This window comes from Coregonus lavaretus, assembly GCF_964263955.1.
Source record: "Coregonus lavaretus genome assembly, contig: SUPER_35_unloc_1, whole genome shotgun sequence".
NCBI classification, from domain to species: Eukaryota; Metazoa; Chordata; class Actinopteri; order Salmoniformes; family Salmonidae; genus Coregonus; species Coregonus lavaretus.
Window position 1 is genome coordinate 4862521 of NW_028167181.1, and position 23957 is coordinate 4886477.

At 43.8% G+C, this 23957-nt stretch overlaps 1 protein-coding gene across 1 annotated transcript; it reads left to right on the forward strand.

Annotated features, from left to right (window-relative positions):
- Positions 1-115: 115 nt before the first annotated feature.
- Positions 116-23849, forward strand: LOC311109967 (protein FAM13A-like; the record flags this gene model as incomplete). The annotated part of the gene is made up of 6 exons (XM_084188482.1): positions 116-142; positions 11612-11822; positions 15451-15660; positions 18883-19060; positions 22421-22670; positions 23787-23849. The coding sequence occupies 6 exons, from the start codon at positions 116-118 to the stop codon at positions 23847-23849; spliced, it is 939 nt and encodes a 312-aa protein (XP_084044608.1).
- Between the last annotated feature and the right edge of the window lie 108 nt (positions 23850-23957).

Sequence of the window (23957 nt, forward strand, 5' to 3'; positions counted from 1 at the left end):
CGGGACTAGAGTGAAGAGAGGGAGAAGAAGGGAGGAGGAGGAGGAGGAGAACGAGGGGGATAGCAGTTTTTCTTCATCCTTCTTTTCTGCAGACTGAAGGCATTTCCCTAAGAGAATGGGGGCAGGAGCGCTCACCATCTGTGTAAGTAGCTACAAAGCATTTTTCCTCAGCCGACCCGGCCGGCAGGCACAGGGGCTTCTATCTCAGTGGGAAGGGGCTTTACGGATGTATAACGGACACTCTTACAGTTCATTCAGCCATAGGCTACACACTCTTTTGTGATTGTTTGTGTGTGTGTGTGTGTGTGTGTGTGTGTGTGTGTGTGTGTGTGTGTGTGTGTGTGTGTGTGACAGCGAGAGTTGCCTTTTACATCAGTCTGGACACAGAGAGAGTCTTTTTAAAATGTCTTCTAGCTGTCACAGTCCTGCAGTTTGTTTCTTCCTGGCACTGCAACACTTTCCTCTCTCTACATCTCCCTCCACATTCAAAATAACTTTATTTAGGCTACTGAACACAAACACCCCTCAGAGTAACAGGGACAACGTGTTTACTGAAGGTGAAGTACGTTCTCCAGCACTATGTGTTCAGTAGGCAGACCAAGCTTTTCTCTCCCTGGTAACTCTTACTTGACATCACGTAATTCTGAGTCAGACTTCCCTAATAGGCTACAACACATTAACCCAGTAGGGATGGCATCATGGCAGCATGACTAGAACAGTGCTACCTTTATGCCAACTCACTCTACCTGGGTCTATGTTCCTAAGCAATGGTCCAGTGACTCAGTTTTTAAATGTGAGTCTGTAATGAAAGTCGTTATGACAAACTCCTAAAATAAAATCAATCTCGCACTAGGAACATTTGAGGAATGTTATGAGTAAACCCGAGTCCATTCCCTCAATAGTCTCAGGATTACATGCCTTATAAGGACAACAACTACCCATAGTATGAAGTCTGTGATACTAGCTAGTCACTACTAGCGACTTCTAGTTGAGCAGCAGTTGATACTTCTAGGACTGTTCTTCCTGTGGTGCCTCCACACCAGTTGCTCCTACGGCCACCCACATTGGGGGAGAGGGGGAGAGATAGAGGGAAAGAGAGGGTGAGGGAAGAAAAGGGAGCATGCTAGGGCATGCTATCCCCCTATGTGAGTCAGTTAAGGAGGTAGCTAAACTTCTGTGTGGTCTGAACGCTCTTTGTGCAAAATCACCACAATTTCTTTATCTGCTAAGAGCTATGTGAATGAGAATAGGCTCTTGCATCCCATTTAGACACTTAGGAGTAATGGTGGACTTTAAAAGAAGCATGCTTTCTCCAGTGTTCACAAGTAGTTGAGGAGTGTATGGACTACTCTCTTCAACGCACAACAGTTGCTACAGATGTAGGATCTTAATTTGAGCCAGTTTGCTACAGCAGGAAAATAATCCTGCAGCAACAGGAAATGTGAATTATTATGTGGATAATTTTTTGTAAGGGAATGTCAAGTCTGAAAGTGGAAATTACAAACGTCAGAAGCCTTTTTAAACCTCAAATGCATTACAAGTTTTAAATGTCCTGCATTGCAGGAAAGTTATCCTGCAACAGGGTAATCAAATTAACATCCTTCATCTGTACTATCACGGCCCTCCAGTTGTTTATAGGAAGCCATTCTTTCACAGTGTCAAGAGAGGTTGTAGCAGCAGTGAGATAATGTCCCTCTGGTCCGGTGGGGGGAGGGGAGGAGAGGAGAGGGGGATGATGATGAGAGAGGGGGGAGGGGATAAGGGGTTAATAGGGCTAATCACAATAGACTGGTCTAGTCAACAATAGAGTAGCAGGCTAGAGGCCATTAGGTATTTGCATGCATTTCCTCTCATGTGTATGTACTATGTAGTTGACAGATTCTAGTAGTGGATAATAATCATTAAAATCATTACACTGATAATTAATTAAAGGTGGTGTGTGTGTGTGTGTGAGAGAGAGAGAGAGAGAGAGAGAGAGAGAGAGAGAGAGAGAGAGAGAGAGAGAGAGAGAGAGAGAGAGAGAGAGAGAGGGGGGGGGACAGAGAGAGAGAGAGAGAGAGAGAGAGAGAGAGAGAGAGAGAGAGAGAGAGAGAGAGAGAGAGAGAGAGAGAGAGAGAGAGAGAGAGAGAGAGAGAGAGAGAGAGAGAGGGAGGGAGGGACAGAGAGAGGGGGAGAGGGAGAGACAGAGAGAGGGGAGAGGCAGGGACAGAGAGAGAGAAGCTGAGCTGCACTTCCTAACCTCCTGCCAAATGTATGACCATATTAGAGACACATATTTCCCTCAGATTACACAGACCCACAAAGAATTCGAAAACAAATCCAATTTTGATAAACTCCCAATATCTATTGGGTGAAATACCACAGTGTGCCATCACAGCAGCAAGATTTGTGACCTGTTGCCACAAGAAAAGGGCAACCAGTGAAGAACAAACACCATTGTAAATACAACCCATATTTATATTTATTTTCCCTTTTGTACTTTAACTATTTGCACATCATTACAACACTGTATATACATTTACATTTTAGTCATTTAGCAGACGCTCTTATCCAGAGCGACTCTAGACATAATATTACATTTGAAATGTCTTTATTATTTTGGAACTTATGTGAGTGTAATATTTACTGTTAATTTTTTTTTTGTTTATTTCACTTTTGTTTATTATCTATTTCCCTTGCTTTGGCAATGTAAACATATGTTTCCCATGACAATAAAGCCCCTTAAATTGAAATTGAAATTGAGAGAGAGATGAAGGGGGATAGAGAGGGTGGAAGAGAGGGAGGAAGAGAGAGAGAGGGAGAGAGGGAGAGAGGGACAGAGAGAGGTAAATGAGTTGCATTTGATTGTGCCACTTTGTAAGCTGAGTGAGTAGTACACGTATCCCTTACTCCAGGTCACTGTCTCAGTGAGTCACCAGTGTGTGTGTATGTGTGCGCGCGTGTGTGTGTGTGCGTGCGTCTGTGTGTGCAGATTGAGGGGACATCTGCTTGCAACGGCTTGTGTCACTGACAGGCAGAGTAGCTCAGACAGGCTTAGCTCTTAAACACCTGCACAGGAGCACTACTGAAATACTACTACAACTGTAGTACTGAGCCAACTTATAGAGATATACTGGAGATATACTGGAGATATACTAGAGATATACTAGAGATATACTGAAGATATACTGGAGATATACTGGAGGGCAAACTACCAGCCCTCCAGGACACCTACAGCACCCGATGCCACAGGAAGGCCAAAAAGATAATCAAGGACAACAACCACCTGAGCCCCTGCCTGTTCACCCCGCTATCATCCAGAAGGCGAGGTCAGTACAGGTGCATCAAAGCTGGGACCGAGAGACTATCTCAAAGCCATCAGACTGTTAAATAGCCTTCACTAGCACACTAGAGGCTGCTGCTGCCTATTGAAATCACTGGCCACTTTAAGAAATGAAACACTAGTCACTTTAATAATGTTTACATATCTTGCACTACTCATCTCATATGTATATACTGCATTCTATTCTATACTATTCTACTGTATCTTAGTTTATGCCGCTCTGACATTGCTCGTCCATATATTTATTTATATATTCTTAATTCCATTGCTTTACTTACATTTGTGTGTATTGGGTATATGTTGTGAAATTGTTAGATATTACTTGTTAGATATTACAGCTCTGTCGGGGTAGAAACACAAGCATTTCACTACACCCGCAATAACATCTGCTAAACACGTGTATGTGACCAATACATTTGATTGGATTTAATTTGATATACTGGAGATATATTGGAGATATACTGAAGATATACTGGAAATATACTGAAGATATACTGGAGATATACTGGAGATACAGTGGGGGAAAAAAGTATTTAGTCAGCCACCAATTGTGCAAGTTCTCCCACTTAAAAAGATGAGAGAGGCCTGTAATTTTCATCATAGGTACACGTCAACTATGACAGATAAAATGATACTTTTTTTCTCCAGAAAATCACATTGTAGGATTTTTTATGAATTTATTTGCAAATTATGGTGGAAAATAAGTATTTGGTCAATAACAAAAGTTTCTCAATACTTTGTTATATACCCTTTGTTGGCAATGACACAGGTCAAACGTTTTCTGTAAGTCTTCACAAGGTTTTCACACACTGTTGCTGGTATTTTGGCCCATTCCTCCATGCAGATCTCCTCTAGAGCAGTGATGTTTTGGGGCTGTCGCTGGGCAACACAGACTTTCAACTCCCTCCAAAGATTTTCTATGGGGTTGAGATCTGGAGACTGGCTAGGCCACTCCAGGACCTTGAAATGCTTCTTACGAAGCCACTCCTTCGTTGCCCGGGCGGTGTGTTTGGGATCATTGTCATGCTGAAAGACCCAGCCACGTTTCATCTTCAATGCCCTTGCTGATGGAAGGAGGTTTTCACTCAAAATCTCACGATACATGGCCCCATTCATTCTTTCCTTTACACGGATCAGTCGTCCTGGTCCCTTTGCAGAAAAACAGCCCCAAAGCATGATGTTTCCACCCCCATGCTTCACAGTAGGTATGGTGTTCTTTGGATGCAACTCAGCATTCTTTGTCCTCCAAACACGACGAGTTGAGTTTTTACCAAAAAGTTATATTTTGGTTTCATCTGTCCATATGACATTCTCCCAATCCTCTTCTGGATCATCCAAATGCACTCTAGCAAACTTCAGACGGGCCTGGACATGTACTGGCTTAAGCAGGGGGACACGTCTGGCACTGCAGGATTTGAGTCCCTGGCGGCGTAGTGTGTTACTGATGGTAGGCTTTGTTACTTTGGTCCCAGCTCTCTGCAGGTCATTCACTAGGTCCCCCCGTGTGGTTCTGGGATTTTTGCTCACCGTTCTTGTGATCATTTTGACCCCACGGGGTGAGATCTTGCGTGGAGCCCCAGATCGAGGGAGATTATCAGTGGTCTTGTATGTCTTCCATTTCCTAATAATTGCTCCCACAGTTGATATCTTCAAACCAAGCTGCTTACCTATTGCAGATTCAGTCTTCCCAGCCTGGTGCAGGTCTACAATTTTGTTTCTGGTGTCCTTTGACAGCTCTTTGGTCTTGGCCATAGTGGAGTTTGGAGTGTGACTGTTTGAGGTTGTGGACAGGTGTATTTTATACTGATAACAAGTTCAAACAGGTGCCATTAATACAGGTAACGAGTGGAGGACAGAGGAGCCTCTTAAAGAAGAAGTTACAGGTCTGTGAGAGCCTGAAATCTTGCTTGTTTGTAGGTGACCAAATATTTATTTTCCACCATAATTTGCAAATAATTCATTAAAAATCCTACAATGTGATTTTCTGGATTTCTTTTTCTCAATTTGTCTGTCATAGTTGACGTGTACCTATGATGAAAATTACAGGCCTCTCTCATCTTTTTAAGTGGGAGAACTTGCACAATTGGTGGCTGACTAAATACTTTTTTCCCCCACTGTATATTGAAGATATAATGAAGATATACTGGAGATATACTGGAGATATATTGAAGATATAATGGAGATATACTGGAGATATACTGGAGATATACTGAAGATATTCCATACCAGGGGTTCCAAACTTTTTCACTCAGGCCCCGCTTCCAGCATTGGGAATCATCCCGCGCCCACCCACGTCTATTTCTATGGGCACAAGCACTGTTCATGACACAAACTGTTCACACTCCTCTTGTTGGTGGAGAGAATTTTGCAGGTTTAAATCTTATTTCCTGCAGTTCTACAAATTTTTTCATGGGGTGCAAATAAAAAACAAGTTTTAAAGCAAATGTTCTTGCAATTCTATAGATTTTGCCATGTCTAATGTGTATTCATGTGATATTTGAGTGACAAACAAATTACAACAATATCTATGGGCTAAAAAACCTAAATGAAAAAACGTTGGCTGACATGGTCTAGTTAATCTGGACATTTCTGACAAGTTATAAATAGCTCTCTAAGGTCTGCAAAGACTAACATGACAAGAGGAACTGATGATGCACTACCCAATTTCGAAATTGACCCCTTGCCACACAGTTTGGGAACCACTGCTCTATAGAACAAATCTTAGCTTTGCTAATGTTTCCCTGTAAACATTGATGAAATTGGCAATGAATAATGCATTACTATTACATTATTCTCTTTATAAAACAGCTCATATAAAATCTCTGCATTCATTTCAAATAAATTAAATTCATTCCCAAAAACCTCCCTTGTAAGTGAAAAGAACGTCAGAATATGTAACCAATTATAGAATAATCCTGTAATGCATCACTAACACCTCGACAGCCATCACTAGGTGAGGTGTAATCACACTGTCAAGATGAAAGTGTAACTTCAGTATTAAAATGTCAAACTGTGAGAGATTATTATACAGTACTCCTACCTGCTAGCGCCTTGCTCTAATGAACCTGTGAACCCCTAAAGCTGTGCGTGTGTGTGTGTGTGTGTGTGTGAGCCATCTCCGGACCCCAAAGGGATCCCAAAGGTTTGTGTGTGCGCGTGTTTGTGTGTGTACATGGGGTCCTAATGCTATGGCATCTACCATGGTACAGCTCCCCTCTCCTTAACACCTCTAATCTGGGAGATGGGTGTCAAATAGCCAGGCTAAGATCATAGATGTATGTTTGAGTCAGTGGAAGACAAATGGTTAAGTGACATCAGGCCTTAGAGTGGGATGGATGTGTTGAATTAGCCTGGTCCCAGATCTGATGTGGGTGACATTGACCATAGGAGTTGGCAAGATAGCACAAACAGATCTGGGACCAGGCTAGTGTAGAATGGCTTGGGGATATGCAGAGATCATTGCAATAGCAAGAGAGCACAAACAGATCTGGGACCAGGCTAGTGTTGAATGGCTTGGGGATATGCAGAGATCCAATAGCAAGAGAGCACAAACAGATCTGGGACCAGGCTAGTGTTCAATGGCTTGGGGATATGCAGAGATCATTGCAATAGCAAGAGAGCACAAACAGATCTGGGACCAGGCTAGTGTTGAATGGCTTGGGGATATGCAGAGATCAGTGTAATAGCTAAATGCTTCCCTTTTCTTTATGACAGAGTAGTGATGGCTTTTGCCTGGAGGGTGTGGTAGTATTGTCATTATGTTCAGCTGTGCTTGCTGCTGTGTTGTGTGCCTGCATAGACTCATATTTAATCACATTAAGTAGAAATGAGAAGTGTCCAGATAGAACGGGTAATAATTGTTATTTTTTACCTAGATTAACAGGTTCATGAAGAATGTTTTTAAGGACCTATACTTCTTATGAAGCCACTTGAATACTAGTTAATAACTACATAATACAATGATTGAGAGCTTCAAGTTCCTTGGTGTCCACATCACCAACAAAATAACATGGTCCAAGCACACCAAGACAGTCGTGAAGACAAAACCTATTCCCCCTAAGGAGACTGAAAAGATTTGGCATGGGTCCTCAGATCCTCAAAAGGTTCTACAGCTGCACCATCGAGAGCATCCTGACTGGTTGCATCACCACTTGGTATGGCAACTGCTCGGCCTCAGACCACAAGGCACTACAGAGGGTAGTGCGTACGGCCCAGTACATCACTGGGGCCAAGCTTCCTGCCATCCAGGACCGATGAAAATGGGGGCGTGCTCAGTCCTCCTTTTCCTGTAGTCCACAATCATCTCCTTTGTCTTGACCACGTTGAGGGAGAGGTTGTTATCCTGGCACCTTTGGCCAGGTCTCTGACCTCCTCCCTATAGGCTGTCTCATCGTTGTCGGTGATCAGGCCGACCACTGTTGTGTCGTCAGCAAACTTAATGATGGTGATGGAGTCTTGCTTGGCCACGCAGTCGTGGCTGAACAGGGAGTACAGGAGGGGACTAAGCACGCACCCCTGAGGGGCCTCCATGTTGAGGAGCAGCGTGGCAGATGTGTTGTTGCCTACCCTTACCACCTGGGGGCAGCCCGTCAGGAATTCCAGGATCCAGTTGCAGAGGGAGGTGTTTAGTCCCAGGGTCCTTTGCTTAGTGATGAGCTTTGAGGGCACTATGGTGTTGAACGCTGAGCTGTAGTCAAAGAATAGCATTCTCACGTAGGTGTTCCTTTTGTCCAGGTGGGAAAGGACAGTGTGGAGTGCAATAGAGATTGTATTATCTGTGGATCTGTTCGGGCGGTATGCAAATTGGAGTGGGTCTAGGGTTTCTGGGATAATGGTGTTGATGTGAGCCATGACCAGCCTTTCAAAGCATTTCATGGCTACAGACGTGAGTGGTACGGGTCAGTAGTTATTTAGGCAGGTTACCTTAGTGTTCTTGGGCACAGGGACTATGGTGGTCTGCTTGAAACATCTTGGTATTACAGTCAGGTTGAAAATGTCAGTGAAGACACTTGCCAGTTGGTCAGCGCATGCTCGGAGTACACGTCCTGGTAATCAATCTGGCCCTGCGGCCTTGTGAATATTAACCTGTTTAAAGGTCTTACTCACATCGGCTATGGAGAGCGTGATCACATACAGTGGGGAGAACAAGTATTTGATACACTGCCGATTTTGTCTGTAATTTTTATCATATGTACACTTCAACTGTGAGAGACGGAATCTAAAACAAAAATCCAGAAAATCACATTGTATGATTTTTAAGTAATTAATTTGCATTTTATTGCATGGATTTTTGTTTTAGATTCCATCTCTCACAGTTGAAGTGTACCAATGATACAAATTACAGACCTCTACATGCTTTGTAAGTAGGAAAACCTGCAAAATCGGCAGTGTATCAAATACTTGTTCTCCCCACTGTAGTCGTCCGGAACAGCTGATGCTCTCATGCATGCTTCAGTGTTGCTTGCCTCGAAGCGAGCATAGAAGTAATTTAGCTTGTCTGGTAGGCTTGTGTCACTGGGCAGCTCACGACTGTGCTTCCCTTTGTAGTCTGTAATAGTTTGCAAGCCCTGCCACATCCGACGAGCGTCGGAGCCGGTGTAGTACGATTAAATCTTAGTCCTGTATTGACTCTTTGCCTGTTTGATGGTTCGTCGGAGGGCATAGCGGGATTTCTTATAAGCGTCCGGGTTAGAGTCCCCGCTCCTTGAAAGCGGCAGCTCTACCCTTTAGCTCAGTGCGGATGTTGCCTGTAATCCATGGCTTCTCGTTGGGGTATGTACGTACGGTCACTGTGGGGACGACGTCATCAATGCACTTATTGATGAAGCCAGTGACTGATGTGGTGTACTCAATGCCATCGGAAGAATCCCTGAACATATTCCAGTCTGTGCTAGCAAAACAGTCCTGTAGCTTAGCATCTGCGTTATCTGACACTTCCTGCTTTAGTTTTTGCTTGTAAGCAGGAATCAGGAGGATAGAATTATGGTCAGATTTGCCAAATGGAGGGCGATGTAGAGCTTTGTACGTGTCTCTGTGTTTGGAGTAAAGGTGGTCTAGAGTTTTTTTTCCTCTGGTTGCACATTTAACATGCTGGTCGAAATTAGGTAAAACTGATTTTAGTTTCCCTGCATTAAAGCCACTAGGAGCACCGCCTCTGGATGAGCGTTTTCTTGTTTGCTTATGGCCTTATACAGCTCATTGAGTGCGGTCTTAGTGCCAGCATAGGTTTGAGGTGGTAAATAGACAGCTACGAAAAATATAGATAAAACCTCTAGGTAAATAGTGTGGTCTACAGCTTATCATGAGACACTCTAACTCAGGCGAGCAAAACCTTGAGACTTCCTTAATATTAGATTTTGTGCACCAGCTGTTATTTACAAATATACACAGACCGCCACCCCTTGTTTTACCGAAGGCCGCTGTTCTAGCTTGCCGATGCAGCGTAAACCCCGCCAGCTGTATATTATCCATGTCGTCGTTCAGCCATGACTCTGTGAAACATAAGATATTACAGTTTTTAATGTCCCGTTGGTAGGGTATCCGTGACCGTAGCTCGTCTATTTTGTTATCCAATGATTGTACGTTGGCTAATAGGACTGATGGTAGAGGTGGATTACCCACTCGCCGTCGGATCCTTACAAGGCACCCCGACCTACGTCCCTGATATCTCTGTCTCTTTCTCCTGCGAATGACAGGGATTTGGGCCTTGTCGGGTGTCTGAAGTAAATCCTTTGCGTCCGACTCGTTAAAGAAAAAATCTTCGTCCAGTACAAGGTCAGTAATCGCTGTCCTGATATCCAGAAGCTCTTTTCGGTCATAAGAGACGGTGGCAGAAACATAATGTAGAAAATAAGTTACAAATAACGCGAAAAAACACACACAATAGCATAATTGGTTAGGAGCCCGTAAAACGGCAGCCATCTCCTCCGGCGCCATTATAAGGAGTAGCAGCTCCACTGTTGTGATGGGGTTGGACCTTGATGTCACTCAACAAATGTGTTACTTTAATTACGTGTGCTAACGTCAAATTTAGTTAGGCTAAGAGTTAGTTAGACTAAGAGTTAGTTAGACTAAGAGTTTACTCATTACTATCAGTAATCTGAAAGGAGTGTGTGTGAGGCGTGTGAGGGTGTGTGTGGCGAGTGTGAGATAGAACAGGTGGCAAGTTTACATAGAAAGGATAAGATAGCCAACAGCTGATGCATACACACACACACACACACACACACACACACACACACACACACACACACACACACACGTAAACTCACTCTGTATACACAAGGCCTAATCTATCTCACAGTAACAGGTGTGTGTGTGTGTGTGTGTGTGTGTGTCAGGCCAACTCTAGTATGAGAAGCTTACATCGGTTGCGCTCAGAGGATGATGGGTTAACATGGGTATTTAGAAAATGAGTTTTTGCCTCAATAACATGCACTGTATAGCCACTGATTTAAAAAAATGTAACAGTAATTACTATCTCTTTTCAGTTCCATTTACATTAACATTATAGTTCCCTAAACAATTTTTAAAATGTGTCCACAACTAATTGAAAATTCATAGATGAAGTATTTTTTAAAGGAATGTGTACACAACATGGTACATACAGTGCCTTCAGAAAGGATTCACACCCCTTGACTTATTCCACATTTGGTTTCGTTACAGCCTGAATTTAAAATGGAGGTCAAGGTGTATGAATACTTTCTGAAGGCACTGTATAAAACACAGGAAAATAACGCCTTTAAATCAGGGAGTGTTTACCCCCTTAGAACCCCACAGAATGAATGATATTTCTATGGTTTACAAGCCCTACATGTATAATGGTTTAAAGTCAACAGACAATTTTCTTTCCTTTCTAGCAATATGTCCCAAGCTGTCAAGGCCAGCTTGCAGTCCACTTCTGTGTGTGTGTATGTGTATGTGTATGCCAGCTCTCATCTTACTCACTGCTCGCCTCAGCCTTCACCCCTCCCCTCAGCCACAGGTGTGCATGGTAACCAAAGCCTCGTCGTAGCAACCGGTACACAGCCCAAACCCCTCCCCTTTTCCTTCCCCTCTCCCAACACAAACTCTCTCTCCTCTCCCGGCTTCTCTCTGTGAGTCTGCTTGTGTGTGTGTGACCCTCTCCAAGGGGTCCCTCCATCCCGCCACACACTAACTGACTCTGGGCCTGTGCCAAGGCAGAAGAGGGCATCCCCAGCCCCTATGGAGGTGCCGGACATGGCAGTGCCCACAGTACCAGTAGTACCCGTTGCTGACTGCTGCTCTCTGTTGTGTTCCTATCTCCAGCACAACAAGGCTGCGGTGCAGATCAAGCAAGACATGAAGAAGATGGTCCAGCTGCCCATGCTGAGGGGGACCTCCAGGGGACCTCCAGGAGTGGAGGCCAGGGGCGGCAGGCTGTTCGGTGTGTCCCTGCTGGAGCTCAGGGAGCTGGGCCTCGTGAAGGATGGCGTGCCCCTGGTGGTGCGGAGCATGGTGGAGTTCCTCCGAGAACATGGTGAGCTGAGGGGATGGTTGGGGATCAAGGGGGGTTGAGAGCAGATGAGGGGCTAGGGGGTCTTTAATGTTTCAATACACAGTCATTTTGTAATGGTCATTGTGCATCCATTTTGGTTGTGATGTAGTTGTACGGATGTTAGTGAGACTAACTTGTTATTATTAACAAACTAATGAATACGATCAGTGATTTCCTAGATTTTATAAACTTGAAATCCACTGTCAATAGACGGGAGTGATAGCTGCTACTGTGATAACCACAGCCATAGATATAGAACACTGCTTTATACTGTATCTATGGCCACAGCTATCTTTCTCTGTCATTGAGTCAATAACCCACCTGATTGCTGTCAAGACAACACAGGGTTAACAATGACAGTGTTAGCCCTCAGTCCAAAGTCACTGAGTTCACTGGCCAAGAGCCTAGAATATGCAAGCTAGTTCCGCTTTGTATAGGTCATTGCAAAACAATTTGTTACATGATAACATCAACAATACCTTTGCCACGAGACTCTTGTAGATAATCATATTATAACACATCATTTTGAATTTATCTTCCTATTATGAAAAGTCAATATCATAACTTATTAGACAGTTTTTTTTATTTTTTTATTTTTTTATTTTATTTAACCTTTATTTAACCAGGTAAGCCAGTTGAGAACAAGTTCTCATTTACAACTGCGACCTGGCCAAGATAAAGCAAAGCAGTGTGATAAAAACAACAACACAGAGTTACATATGGGGTAAAACAAAACATAAAGTCAAAAATACAACAGAAAATATATATACAGTGTGTGCAAATGTAGCAAGTTATGGAGGTAAGGCAATAAATAGGCTATAGTGCAAAATAATTACAATTAGTATTAACACTGGAATGATAGAGATTAACGCAAGAGATTATGTGCAAATAGAGATACTGGGGTGCAAATTAGCAAAATAAATAACAATATGGGGATGAGGTATTTGAGTGGGCTAATTTCAGATGGGCTGTGTACAGGTGCAGTGATCGGTAAGGTGCTCTGACAACTGATGCTTAAAGTTAGTGAGGGAGATAAGAGTGTCCAGCTTCAGAGATTTTTGCAATTCGTTCCAGTCATTGGCAGCAGAGAACTGGAAGGAATGGCGGCCAAAGGAGGTGTTGGCTTTGGGGATGACCAGTGAGATATACCTGCTGGAGCGCATACTACGGGTGGGTGTTGCTATGGTGACCAATGAGCTAAGATAAGGCGGGGATTTGCCTAGCAGTGATTTCTAGATGGCCTGGAGCCAGTGGGTTTGGCAACGAATATGTCGTGAGGACCAGCCAACAAGAGCGTACAGGTCACAATGGTGGGTAGTATATGGGGCTTTGGTGACAAAACGATGGCACTGTGATAGACTACATCCAATTTGCTGAGTAGAGTGTTGGAGGCTATTTTGTAAATGACATCGCCGAAGTCAAGGATCGGTAGGATAGTCAGTTTTACGAGGGCATGTTTGGCAGCATGAGTGAAGGAGGCTTTGTTTTTGCGAAATAGGAAGCCGATTCTAGATTTAACTTTGGATTGGAGATTCTTAATGTGAGTCTGGAAGGAGAGTTTACAGTCTAACCAGACACCTAGGTATTTGTAGTTGTCCACATACTCTAGGTCAGACCCGTCGAGAGTAGTGATTCTAGTCGGGTGGGCGGGTGCCAGTAGCGTTCGATTGAAGAGCATGCATTTAGTTTGACTAGTGTTTAAGAGCAGTTGGAGGCTACTGAAGGAGTGTTGTATGGCATTGAAGCTCGTTTGGAGGTTTGTTAACACAGTGTCCAATGAAGGGCCAGATGTATACAAATTGGTGTCGTCTGCGTAGAGGTGGATCTGAGAGTCACCAGCAGCAAGAGCGACATCATTGATATACACGGAGAAAAGAGTCGGCCCAAGAAGTGAACCCTGTGGCACCCCCATAGAGACTGCCAGAGGTCCAGACAACAGGCCCTCCGATTTGACACATTGAACTCTATCTGAGAAGTAGTTGGTGAACCAGGCGAGGCAGTCATTTGAGAAACCAAGGCTATTTAGTCTGCCAATAAGAATGCGGTGGATGACAGAGTCGAAAGCCTTGGCCAGGTCGTTGAAGACGGCTGCACAGTACTGTCTATTTTCGATCGTGGTTATAATATCGTTTAGGACCTTGAGCGTGGCTGAGGTGCACCCATGACCAGCTTGGAAACCGGATTGCATAGCGGAGAAGGTACGGTGGGATTCGAAATTGTCAGTGATCTGTTTGTTAACTTGGCTTTCAAAAACTTTCGAAAGGCAGGGCATGATGGATATAGGTCTGTAACAGTTTGGATCTAGAGTGTCACCCCCTTTGAAGAGGGGGATGACCGCGGCTGCTTTCCAATCTCTGGGGATCTCAGACGTTACGAAAGAGAGGTTGAACAGGCTAGTAATAGGGGTTGCGACAATTTCGGCGGCTAGGCTTTGTGTTGTGTAAAACCACATTTTACACTCCTTAACATCACATGTGTTGCTGTTGTGATCTGCAAAGGTGTAATTTGATTGGTATAAATACAAATACAAGCTCCATACCATGATAGACTTATCCTTATGGTTCTGTTCTCTCCTCTTGCTATCAAATGGTCCATTTAGCCCTTCTAGTAGTAATTCCCTTGTGTCCCCACTAGAGGTCATTGTAGTGCTATGATACAGCAGGAGGACGACAACTTGGCACCCTCTCACAAGCTCACCACACCCACATCATACATTGGGCCTTGCAGATAGTTGTTTAATTGTGTGTGTGGTTGAATAATCAGTCTATTCAGGTCACGGGGGTCGTTGTGATTAAGAAATAGGGGAGACAGGAGCACGTGCCATGTGGACAAAGAAAAAGGTATCGTTTTTTTTGTTTTTGCTTTGGTTATTATTTTTTTACAATTATAGTTAGGTAATAGAAAATGTGCCTTTAAAGAGCGTTTCTTAATTACATTTCAATCTCTGGCTCAAATGATTTGTTCTCTGCAGGGTTGCCATTGCAGCCCACTGGTCTGGGCGCATTCAGCAGGATGCAACGTTTTGCAACGTTCCGAAATAAATATGGCATGTAGAACAAAAATGCCTCTGACATGTAGAATAAGGAATCACGTCATGGCATTTCGGTCTGCAACGTTCGACAACTGCATGTGGCCCTGTAGACTGTTCACAACAACAGCAGAGCAACAGTTCCACGTTCAGTACTTAATGCCGTTAATGGTATGTAATCCCAGCAACTGCTGTCCAAGTTAATAAAGTATAACACACATTTACACAGCCACAGCAGAAGGTAGCCTCACGGTTAGAGCGTTGGGCCAGTAACCGAAAGGTCACTAGTTCAAATCCCAGTGCCGACAAGTTGAAAGATCTGTTGATGTGAGGAGCAAGGTACTTAACCTTGCTTGCTCCAGGGTCACCGATGATAATGGCTGACCCTGGCCGTGACCCCGCTCTCTGAGGGTGTCTCAGGGGGAGTTGGGATTTGCAAAAAAGTCATTTTCAATTCACACACGCGTATTAATACACACTTGTACATTTGTGAAATAGGACGAATATAAGCGCACCCACCAAATTAATTAATGAATTATTGTCACCCATCAACTTGACCCTTTGTCACCCCTCCATCCCCAGCCCTTCATCAGGAGGGTCTGTTCAGGGTCAATGGTAACGTACGGGCGGTGGAGGGGCTTAAGCAGCGGCTGGAGAACGGTGAGGACGTGGACTTCCTGGTTGAGGCGGATGTGTGTACAGTGGCCAGCTTGTTCAAACAGTACCTCAGGGACCTGCCAGAAGGCCTGGTAGACTCCAGCATACAGCCTGCCCTTATACAGCAGCACCAGGGTAAGAACTTTTACTGTTTGAAATAATACGATGTGTGTGTTTGTCTATAAACTGTGAAGGAACTTGTCCTTGGGGGAATAATTGTGAGATAATGATGATCGATTTGATCCTAGTCTGTCAACAGTACTCTACTCTAGGGTCTTTGACCATCACTGTCTCCATTCACAACATTAGAATTGTGTTCGCTCACTTCTCTAGTCATATGATCACTATCGTACCATATACTGTATACCCATTACCATTAACACATCAGTGATCATTCTCTTAACCATGGTGTCGAGGTCACAAATGGACGGTAATGATACATAGTCATTATCATACATAATCATAATTAAGCAGCATAATCATGCTCAAGTGGTGCTTCCATTTCGTTACCAGATACTACATACAACACCAGTGTAATCAGTGTTACCGTTCTTCTACAGAGATACTATCAGAACAATCTACAGCTAAGAATACCAGTTGGCACTCGCCCTAAACCGTTTCCCAATCCCACCTTTAAATCCTGCAGCTCTTCGCCAGTGTTATACGTATCTAGGTCACGGTTCTGACTTCTGATTCGCTCGAAACAACAGGCTATCTTTAGATGTCTGCGTGGGTCACTGGCTGGGTCTTACACTGTGCAGGAGACAGGAGTTGACCTTTAACATAGCAGAAGTGTCTGGGGCACGGGACTGCATGACACACACAAACATTCGCTGACTCAGGCAGTGGAAAGGCAGCGAGGCATGGCTTCATTGGCTTCAGCTCAGAGTCCTTCTTCACGGACTCCTCAGTCCTAACAGTGTATAGTATGAGTCCATATAAGGTCACGCCAGTCCCATGCCCGTCACACACTGTACTGGCATTACTCTGGTCTTAACTCACCTCCATGATGATCTGGTTCAGTCTGGATGATGAAAAGGGAAGGGAAATGACACCCTATTCCCTATGTAGTGCACTAATTTCGACGTACACTCTGTTTTGGTCAAATTGCTCTGGTCAAAAGTAGCGCACTATATAGGGAATAGGGTGCCATTTGGGGCGTAGTCTCTGTTTTGGTTCAAAGTGCCTTGTGGTTGTCAGAGATGACAGAGAGTGTATATTATAAACTTGTTGGATGAATAGGATTATTTGTCATAGCTTGGTGCCAGAGGATGCATTAAGAGAGTGTGGCCTTGCCGGGTACAAGTCAATGAAGAAGCAGGACTTGGATTGGCAAGGAAAATGACTCAATATGATTGGTTCAAGTCCCCATGTCAAGGTACAGGAACGTGTTCAACTGAGGGAGGGGAAAAATAAGTGATGGATGGATGGATGAGCAGACAGCAGGAGAGCATGACAAAAAACAGATGAATAGATGGAGGAGGAATTGGTCAATAGGTGCATTCCCATCGGAATGATAGAACGATAGATACGATGGAAAGATAGAAAGATGGAACAAATTATGACAGGACACAAATATCTATTTTATATCCCCCAGAGAGGTGGAAGGTGACCTGAATGTTCCCGCTCTCTGTGTGGCATGTGTGCTGTTGGACTGGCCACATATGATGCATCATGGGTACCAGGAAACCCATCTAAAAACCCAGTGTGGTTTGGCTGACATTTTGCTGCCCTGGTAGGTAATGTTACACATTAGCAGATTGCAATGTTCGACCCGAAGATTTGCCACGTGAGGGACTTTGCTGCTGCGTGACTGCCATGGCAACGATAAACCGGATTACAATATTCTGGATTGTGATTCATTTTATTGTGAATATTCAGTTTAGGATTAGAGTTGGTCAATGTTCACTGTTTAGCCTCAAGCTGATGTCAGTCTTTCCTCTCTTTTTCAGGCGGAAATTCTTTGATATTGTTTATCTGGTTACGGATGATATGTCTTACCTTGGAGAAATGAAGGGAAATATGCAAAGAGGTCACTATCATAGACACCCAAAGAGACATGTTAGAGATAGCGGTCTGAGATTAGGGTCAGTCTGTTTTGTAGTGTGGTAGAAAATGACAGTGGATCAACTGAGTAACTCTATCGTCATATAAAACCCAGGAACAAGCCTGTGTCTGGGCATTCTTGGCAGAGTGAAGGGCTGACGTCTCCATCTGATCCCACTTCACCTCTCCCCACACGCACACACTCACATGCACACACACACACACACACACTCCTCTGAACTTCACCTCACCAGACTTACAACAGCTGTGAGTGCTCTCAGAGCTCATGAACACAAACACACACACACCTCTGAACTTCACCTCACCAGACATGCAACAGCTGTCAGTGCTCTCAGAACTCCTGGTGCCCTCCTGTTGTGTACACACACACACACACACACACACACACACACACACACAAACTACATAGACACATGTCTGCCTTACTCAAGACCAGTAGGTATGTCCCTTTATCCACCTCTGACCTCTGACCCCAATATGAATCCTGACTGAGTACTGGCATCATCATGTTTTCACCGCCTTTTAATGCTAAGGTATTACCAGCATCGTGGTCATAGATGATACATTTAGAGCAGGTGTGTGCGTCATTCTCTTTCAAATATCAATGTGCGTCCAGCCCAACAACAGCCGTTGACCTGAAGTTAGGATTGTATGGTGTTAGTAGGCTTGTTTTCAATTTGACACACTTGACCTTAGTCGAAAGGCCACGACTCTCAGAACCCAAAACCAAAGCTTGTTTGTGTGCTTGTTTTGTAAGTTATGAGAGAATTATTATTATTGACAGATTATAAACTAGGTAATGTGAGCTAAAGTATTATTAAAAAACATGATCATGCCAATGCAATTCTTGGTATGTGGGTTAATAATCATGTGCTATCTTTCTCATCAACAAATTGGAGCATTGGTTCGAAGTACAGTACTCTCAAAATTCCTTAGAATCTTTAAATTTTTGATAATTTTGTTTCTACATGTTTGTGGTTTTCTTCTAGGTGTACAGCTGTTCAACCAAAGCACAACACAGTCTCTCCCCTCTCTAATAATGTCTAGAATAGAATACATTTACATCACTTAGCAGACGCTCTTATCCAGAACGATTATCAGGAGCAATTAGGGTTAAGTGCCTTGCTCAAGGGCACATTGACAGATCTTTCACCTAGTTGGCTCTGGGATTTAAACCAGCGACCTTTCGGTTACTGGCCCAATGCACTTAACCGCTAAATTACCTGCCGCCCTGAATAGAACAGAACAGCTTTATTTTCTAAATGGTTCTCCCTGTATATTTCCCTCCAGAGTCCAGTGAGGATGGTTTCTGCTCAGACCTGAGGGTCTTACTCCACCAGTTGCCAGACATCCACTACAGCCTCCTGCAGTACCTCTGTCTCTTCCTCACCCAGGTGGACCAGCGCCACAAGGAGAACCGCATGACCGCTCTCAATCTGGCAACTGTCTTCGGCCCCAATGTCTTCCAGTAAGTTTTATTACATGTTCATGGGATTTTGGGATGGGTGTTAGTTTAAGACAGATGGGTTGCCAGGTTGGTCTAAATGGCAGATGACTGTCATTATGTTTTAAGCCCTTGTTAAAGCCAGTTTATGGCATATATGTTATGAGTCATGCATGATGTTGTGCCGGAAAATGGTGCTATATCCCTTTAAAAAGATACACAGAAACTGTTCAAAATCAAATCAAATGTTATTCATCACGTTCACAGTTTACAGCAGGTATAAAAGGTGCAGTGAAATGCTTGTGTACGAGCTCCCTCAACATTGCAGTACTATAATCAATAATAATCAATAATAATCAATAATAATCAATAATAAAAAAGTAATAGAATAGTAGTTTTTGTATTTTATTAGGATCCCCATTAGTTCCTGCCAAGGCAACAGCGACTCTTCCTGGGGTCCACATAGTAATATCCTGGTATGTACACAATAGGATACACAGAATAGATCATGAATGTGCTATGTCAAGTATTTACCATATAAAGTAGATAGTGTGCTGGTTGCGCAGTTAATAGTTTGATTTATGATTGATTCATGTTAAACTGTTCCATATAATAATTGTTCTATAAGACAAAACACGCCTGTATAAAATAAGAAAATATAACAGAATGGGTCCTGAAAACACCAGCGACCTCCAATGAGTTGTCCTGACTTAGTCCCTCACGTCTCCACTCCAACAACATCCACGTTTTAATCCCTTGCTATTTACCCTCTGCTGTTTAAAGGGTAGAATGTTCCTTAACAAGCGTATTAAAGCCAGCTTGGATGTGGATTTATCCTTGGAGTATATCATTTATCACGCCTGAGAGGACACCTGTGTGTGTGTGTGTCATTAGTCTCTAGTGGCCTGCCTGCCTGTCTATGACAGTCTTTGAATAGCACACACACACACACACACACACACACACAGCTACCTCTATGCACTGGGACTTCTTGGCTGACTTGCCTAAATCCTTGGAATCAGGTTGATTGATTGATGTTTGTGTTTCCGTCAACATTGTCCTGTTCTAAACCTGTATTGACATGTGTTGCCATGAGAACGAGTAGGCTGGAGAAAGGGAGAGAGCTGTTGCACTCCTCCTTTCTCACCCTCTGTCCCTCCTTCATCTCTCCATCTCTCTATCTCCCTCCTCCACCTTCTCTGTCTATCTCTCTCTCTCTCTCTCACACACACACACACACACACACTCCTTTACTATTCACATTCTCTTCCACTTCTACCGGCATCCCTTTGAGTGGTACTGTCACTATTTGAGAAATGTGATCATGATCGAGGGTACTATGTAACTTCACAGTCAACCATGTCCTCTCCCTGGCCAATGCCCTCATTGCTCATAAATGGTGTATGTCTGTGTTCTCAGTGTCCAAGTGTCTACTATCCACAGAGTACCATATGCCTCGCACCGTGATCGAGGGCATTATGTTCATGGGTGGAAAGAGTATTGAAATATCCTACTTAAGTAGAAGTACTGTTACTTTAATGACGTTTTACTCAAGTAGGAGTCAAATTACTGGTGTAAAAGAACTGCTCCCTGTTTCACTCACTCACTCCCTCACAAACTCCCTCTTTCACTCACTCACCAGATGTAGAAAGAGTACTGAAATATCCTACTCAAGTAGCAGTAATGTTACTTTAATGACATTTTACTCAAGTAGAAGTAAAAAAACGGACTTTGAAAAATACTCCAAAAAGTACAAGTACTCGGAAAAGCTACAGTTACAGTAGCGAGATTAGTGGCAATTAGTTACTTTACACCTATAACTATGTTCCAACTTCCCAGCCATCCATACCTACTGGCCACCCCATACCCCCCTGCCCGCCTGATTGTCAGCCATATCTAATAATAACACCAGATGTCCATGCCAGGGAATCTGTCCCTGATGGCACATCAAGTCTCACTATCACTGGAGGGTCTGTACAGGACATAGAATTGGGAAGAGGGCACGCACCCTATCTTTGCCATTATCACTTCATCAATGGTGCTGTCCGCTAAAACAGGTTTTGAGGCAACTGTGCCCTCTATCGAACTCTATAGTACAGTAAGAGGACAAGGAAGTGACCAGAGGAGGCTGGTGGGAGGAGCTATAGTATGACAGGCTCATTGTAATGGCTGGAATGGAATAAATGGAATGGAGGTTTCCATATGTTTGATGTGTTTGATTCCATTCCATTGATTCCATTCCAGGCATTCCAATGAGCCTGTCCTCCTATAGCTCCTCCCACCAGCCTCCTCTGGAAGTGACATACCTTTGCCCTGGCCTCATACTGTACACCATGTTCTCAGTGTGTTCCCTCCGTCAACCAATCAGAGAGGGGTATAATTAGGCCCAGAGCCCACGCCATGCCGGCATGTCAAACAGCTGTTCAGGAAAAACTCAGTAACATGATCTGGTATCAAGGGCTACTGGATTGTCCTGACTTGGCCTGACATGGTACTGGAATGTGCCCTACTCCAGAGGAGTCTGGTGGGAGGAGCTATAGCAGGATGGGCTCATTGTAATGGCTGGAATGGAATTAATGGAAAGGAGTCAAACGTGGTTTCCATATGTTTGATGTGAAACCATTCCACCAATTCCGCTCCAGCCACTACCACAAGCCCTTCCTCCCCAATTAACGTGCCACCAACCTCCTGTGCCCTACTCATCGAGATTCACTATAATATGACTCTCTTCTATTTAATCCTGTGGCATCGTGTTTGCCGCCATAAGAGCCCCATAAGGGCTGTAGAAAAGCACTTTGTCGATGGACTGTTGTGTTATTGTGCTATGATGTGAGAGCTGTTGGTGGAATGTGGTGCTCGTGTTTCCCTTGAACCACATTGTCCTTGTTGACCTTGTTTTGTGTCAAACGGCACCTGCAGAAATGATGTATTGTAGCTTTTGTTGCTCTTTGTCATGGCAGAGAAGGTGTTGTATTGCAGTGAATAGGGGGTGGAGCTTGAGTGATATGTACCCTGTGACCCTATGTCTGTCAGTCAAACACCTAGCTAAACTAAAGATGGTGGATAAATGAAGATGATTTACTCAGGCTGTTTACCATTGGAAAATAATGGTCAGTTCTGGTCTACTTAACTGGGCGTCTCTCCCATAGACACCAATGCAATAACAGCTGGGTCTGGTCTACTTACAGTAGTTCATTGACTTTGATTGAACCAGGAAAAAAACTGCGAGTGGGGTGTCTCACTTCCTCTTCCGTCTCTGGCTAAACTACTATGCCAAGAGTTCCAAAGCTTTTGTCAATGTTGCTACAATATTGTACTTATGATATTGTACATTTTTATAATTATAAGCCATCTCTAATCTTCTCTGTCTGTCTCTGTCACCAGTGTGTCCTCTGGGTTGGATGGGATCCAGGAGCAGAACATCTGTAATAAGATCATGGCCAAGCTGATCCAGAACTACAGCAGCATATTCAACAACAACCACCAAGATGACGACCATATAGACGATCACTGTGTCTTCAGTAGAGATGGAGACAGAGGAGACCATATAGAAGATCACTGTGTCTTCAATAGAGATGGAGACAGAGGAGAATACATAGAGGAATCTCTACCTTCTAACATCATCATTGTTAAAGTGAGTTACTGGTATTATACATGTCTTTTATACAAGTCTTCATACTGATTTGGGCTACGTCTTCCCTATCTATCCCTATGTGGGCTCTTGTCAAAAGTAGTACACTATGTAGGGCAGTGGTTCCCAACCTCTTTCAGTTATTGTACCACCAACTGAATTTTGCTCTGCGGGGAGTACCTTGTTCATTTTACCAGTTACCCTATGGGCTCATGAGTCTTCTCAAGTACCCCCTGTGGATAGGCCAAGCACCGCCAGGGGTCCTAGTACCCCCTGTGGATAGGCCAAGCACCGCCAGGGGTCCTAGTACCCCTGGTTGGGAACCACTGATGTAGGTCATAGGGTGCCATTTTGGAACCAATTTTTGGGGTACATTTCCTTTGCCTGCGAGTGATGTTATACCCGTCTTTGAATTGATTTGGAGAGATGCCATCTCAGCCCCGACTCTTCCAGGGGAACATCTTTGTTTTGATGTTCTGTTCTTGCTATCGATCCATATTTAATGAGTCTAGTCTAGACTACCCTTTGATGTGTCTCAAGCACTTGAGGAGAAGAGAAAGCTGAGGAGAAGAAAACCATAGATAATGGGAAGATAAGTCACTCTGTAAAATATATTTATTTACCTACTTTAAGAATCCATTCTTTTTGGGCATTTTCACAAAACTTTAAGGATTTCATAATTTCCCAGTTGTCATTCCTGACTGGGGCCTGGACCCTTAGTGTCAGAAAGGGCCAATATTGGTCAGTGTAGAAAATGCCCCTGGTGAGTTTGACCTGTTACAGTATACCCCTAATGCCGTTTTTAACCACATCACTATGGACTGACCAAGGGTCTGGTTACTCCAATAACACTGTTACCCCAGACGTACTGTACATGAGTATTCATAAATGCTTTATGTTAAGAGTATGTGTCAAACATACCTTCATTCCATAAAGTAGCACTTTATCATGAGTTCCATTTTGAGTTTCTCAATCACTTTCTGCATCAAGGACAAAGTGGCCATCTGGTCAGTCAGCCCTCATAGGAAGTGCTGAGTGTATTTATCATTGCATGTTGTGTGTGTGGTGGCCTCACATGAAAAGATCTCTAGTTCTCTCCAGTGCAGTAAATCCCTGTAGCAGTCAGGGGCCTCAGGGGGCCTTAGGGACCTCACAACACCCGAGACCCCGGTTGGCTGCTGACCTGTAGGATATCCCTCCGCTTGACCAGCTGCTATTGGGATCTCCTTACACACACGCAGGGCTATACCTCCTGAGGCTGCTTTTTGACCATTGACCTCCCACTTGCCC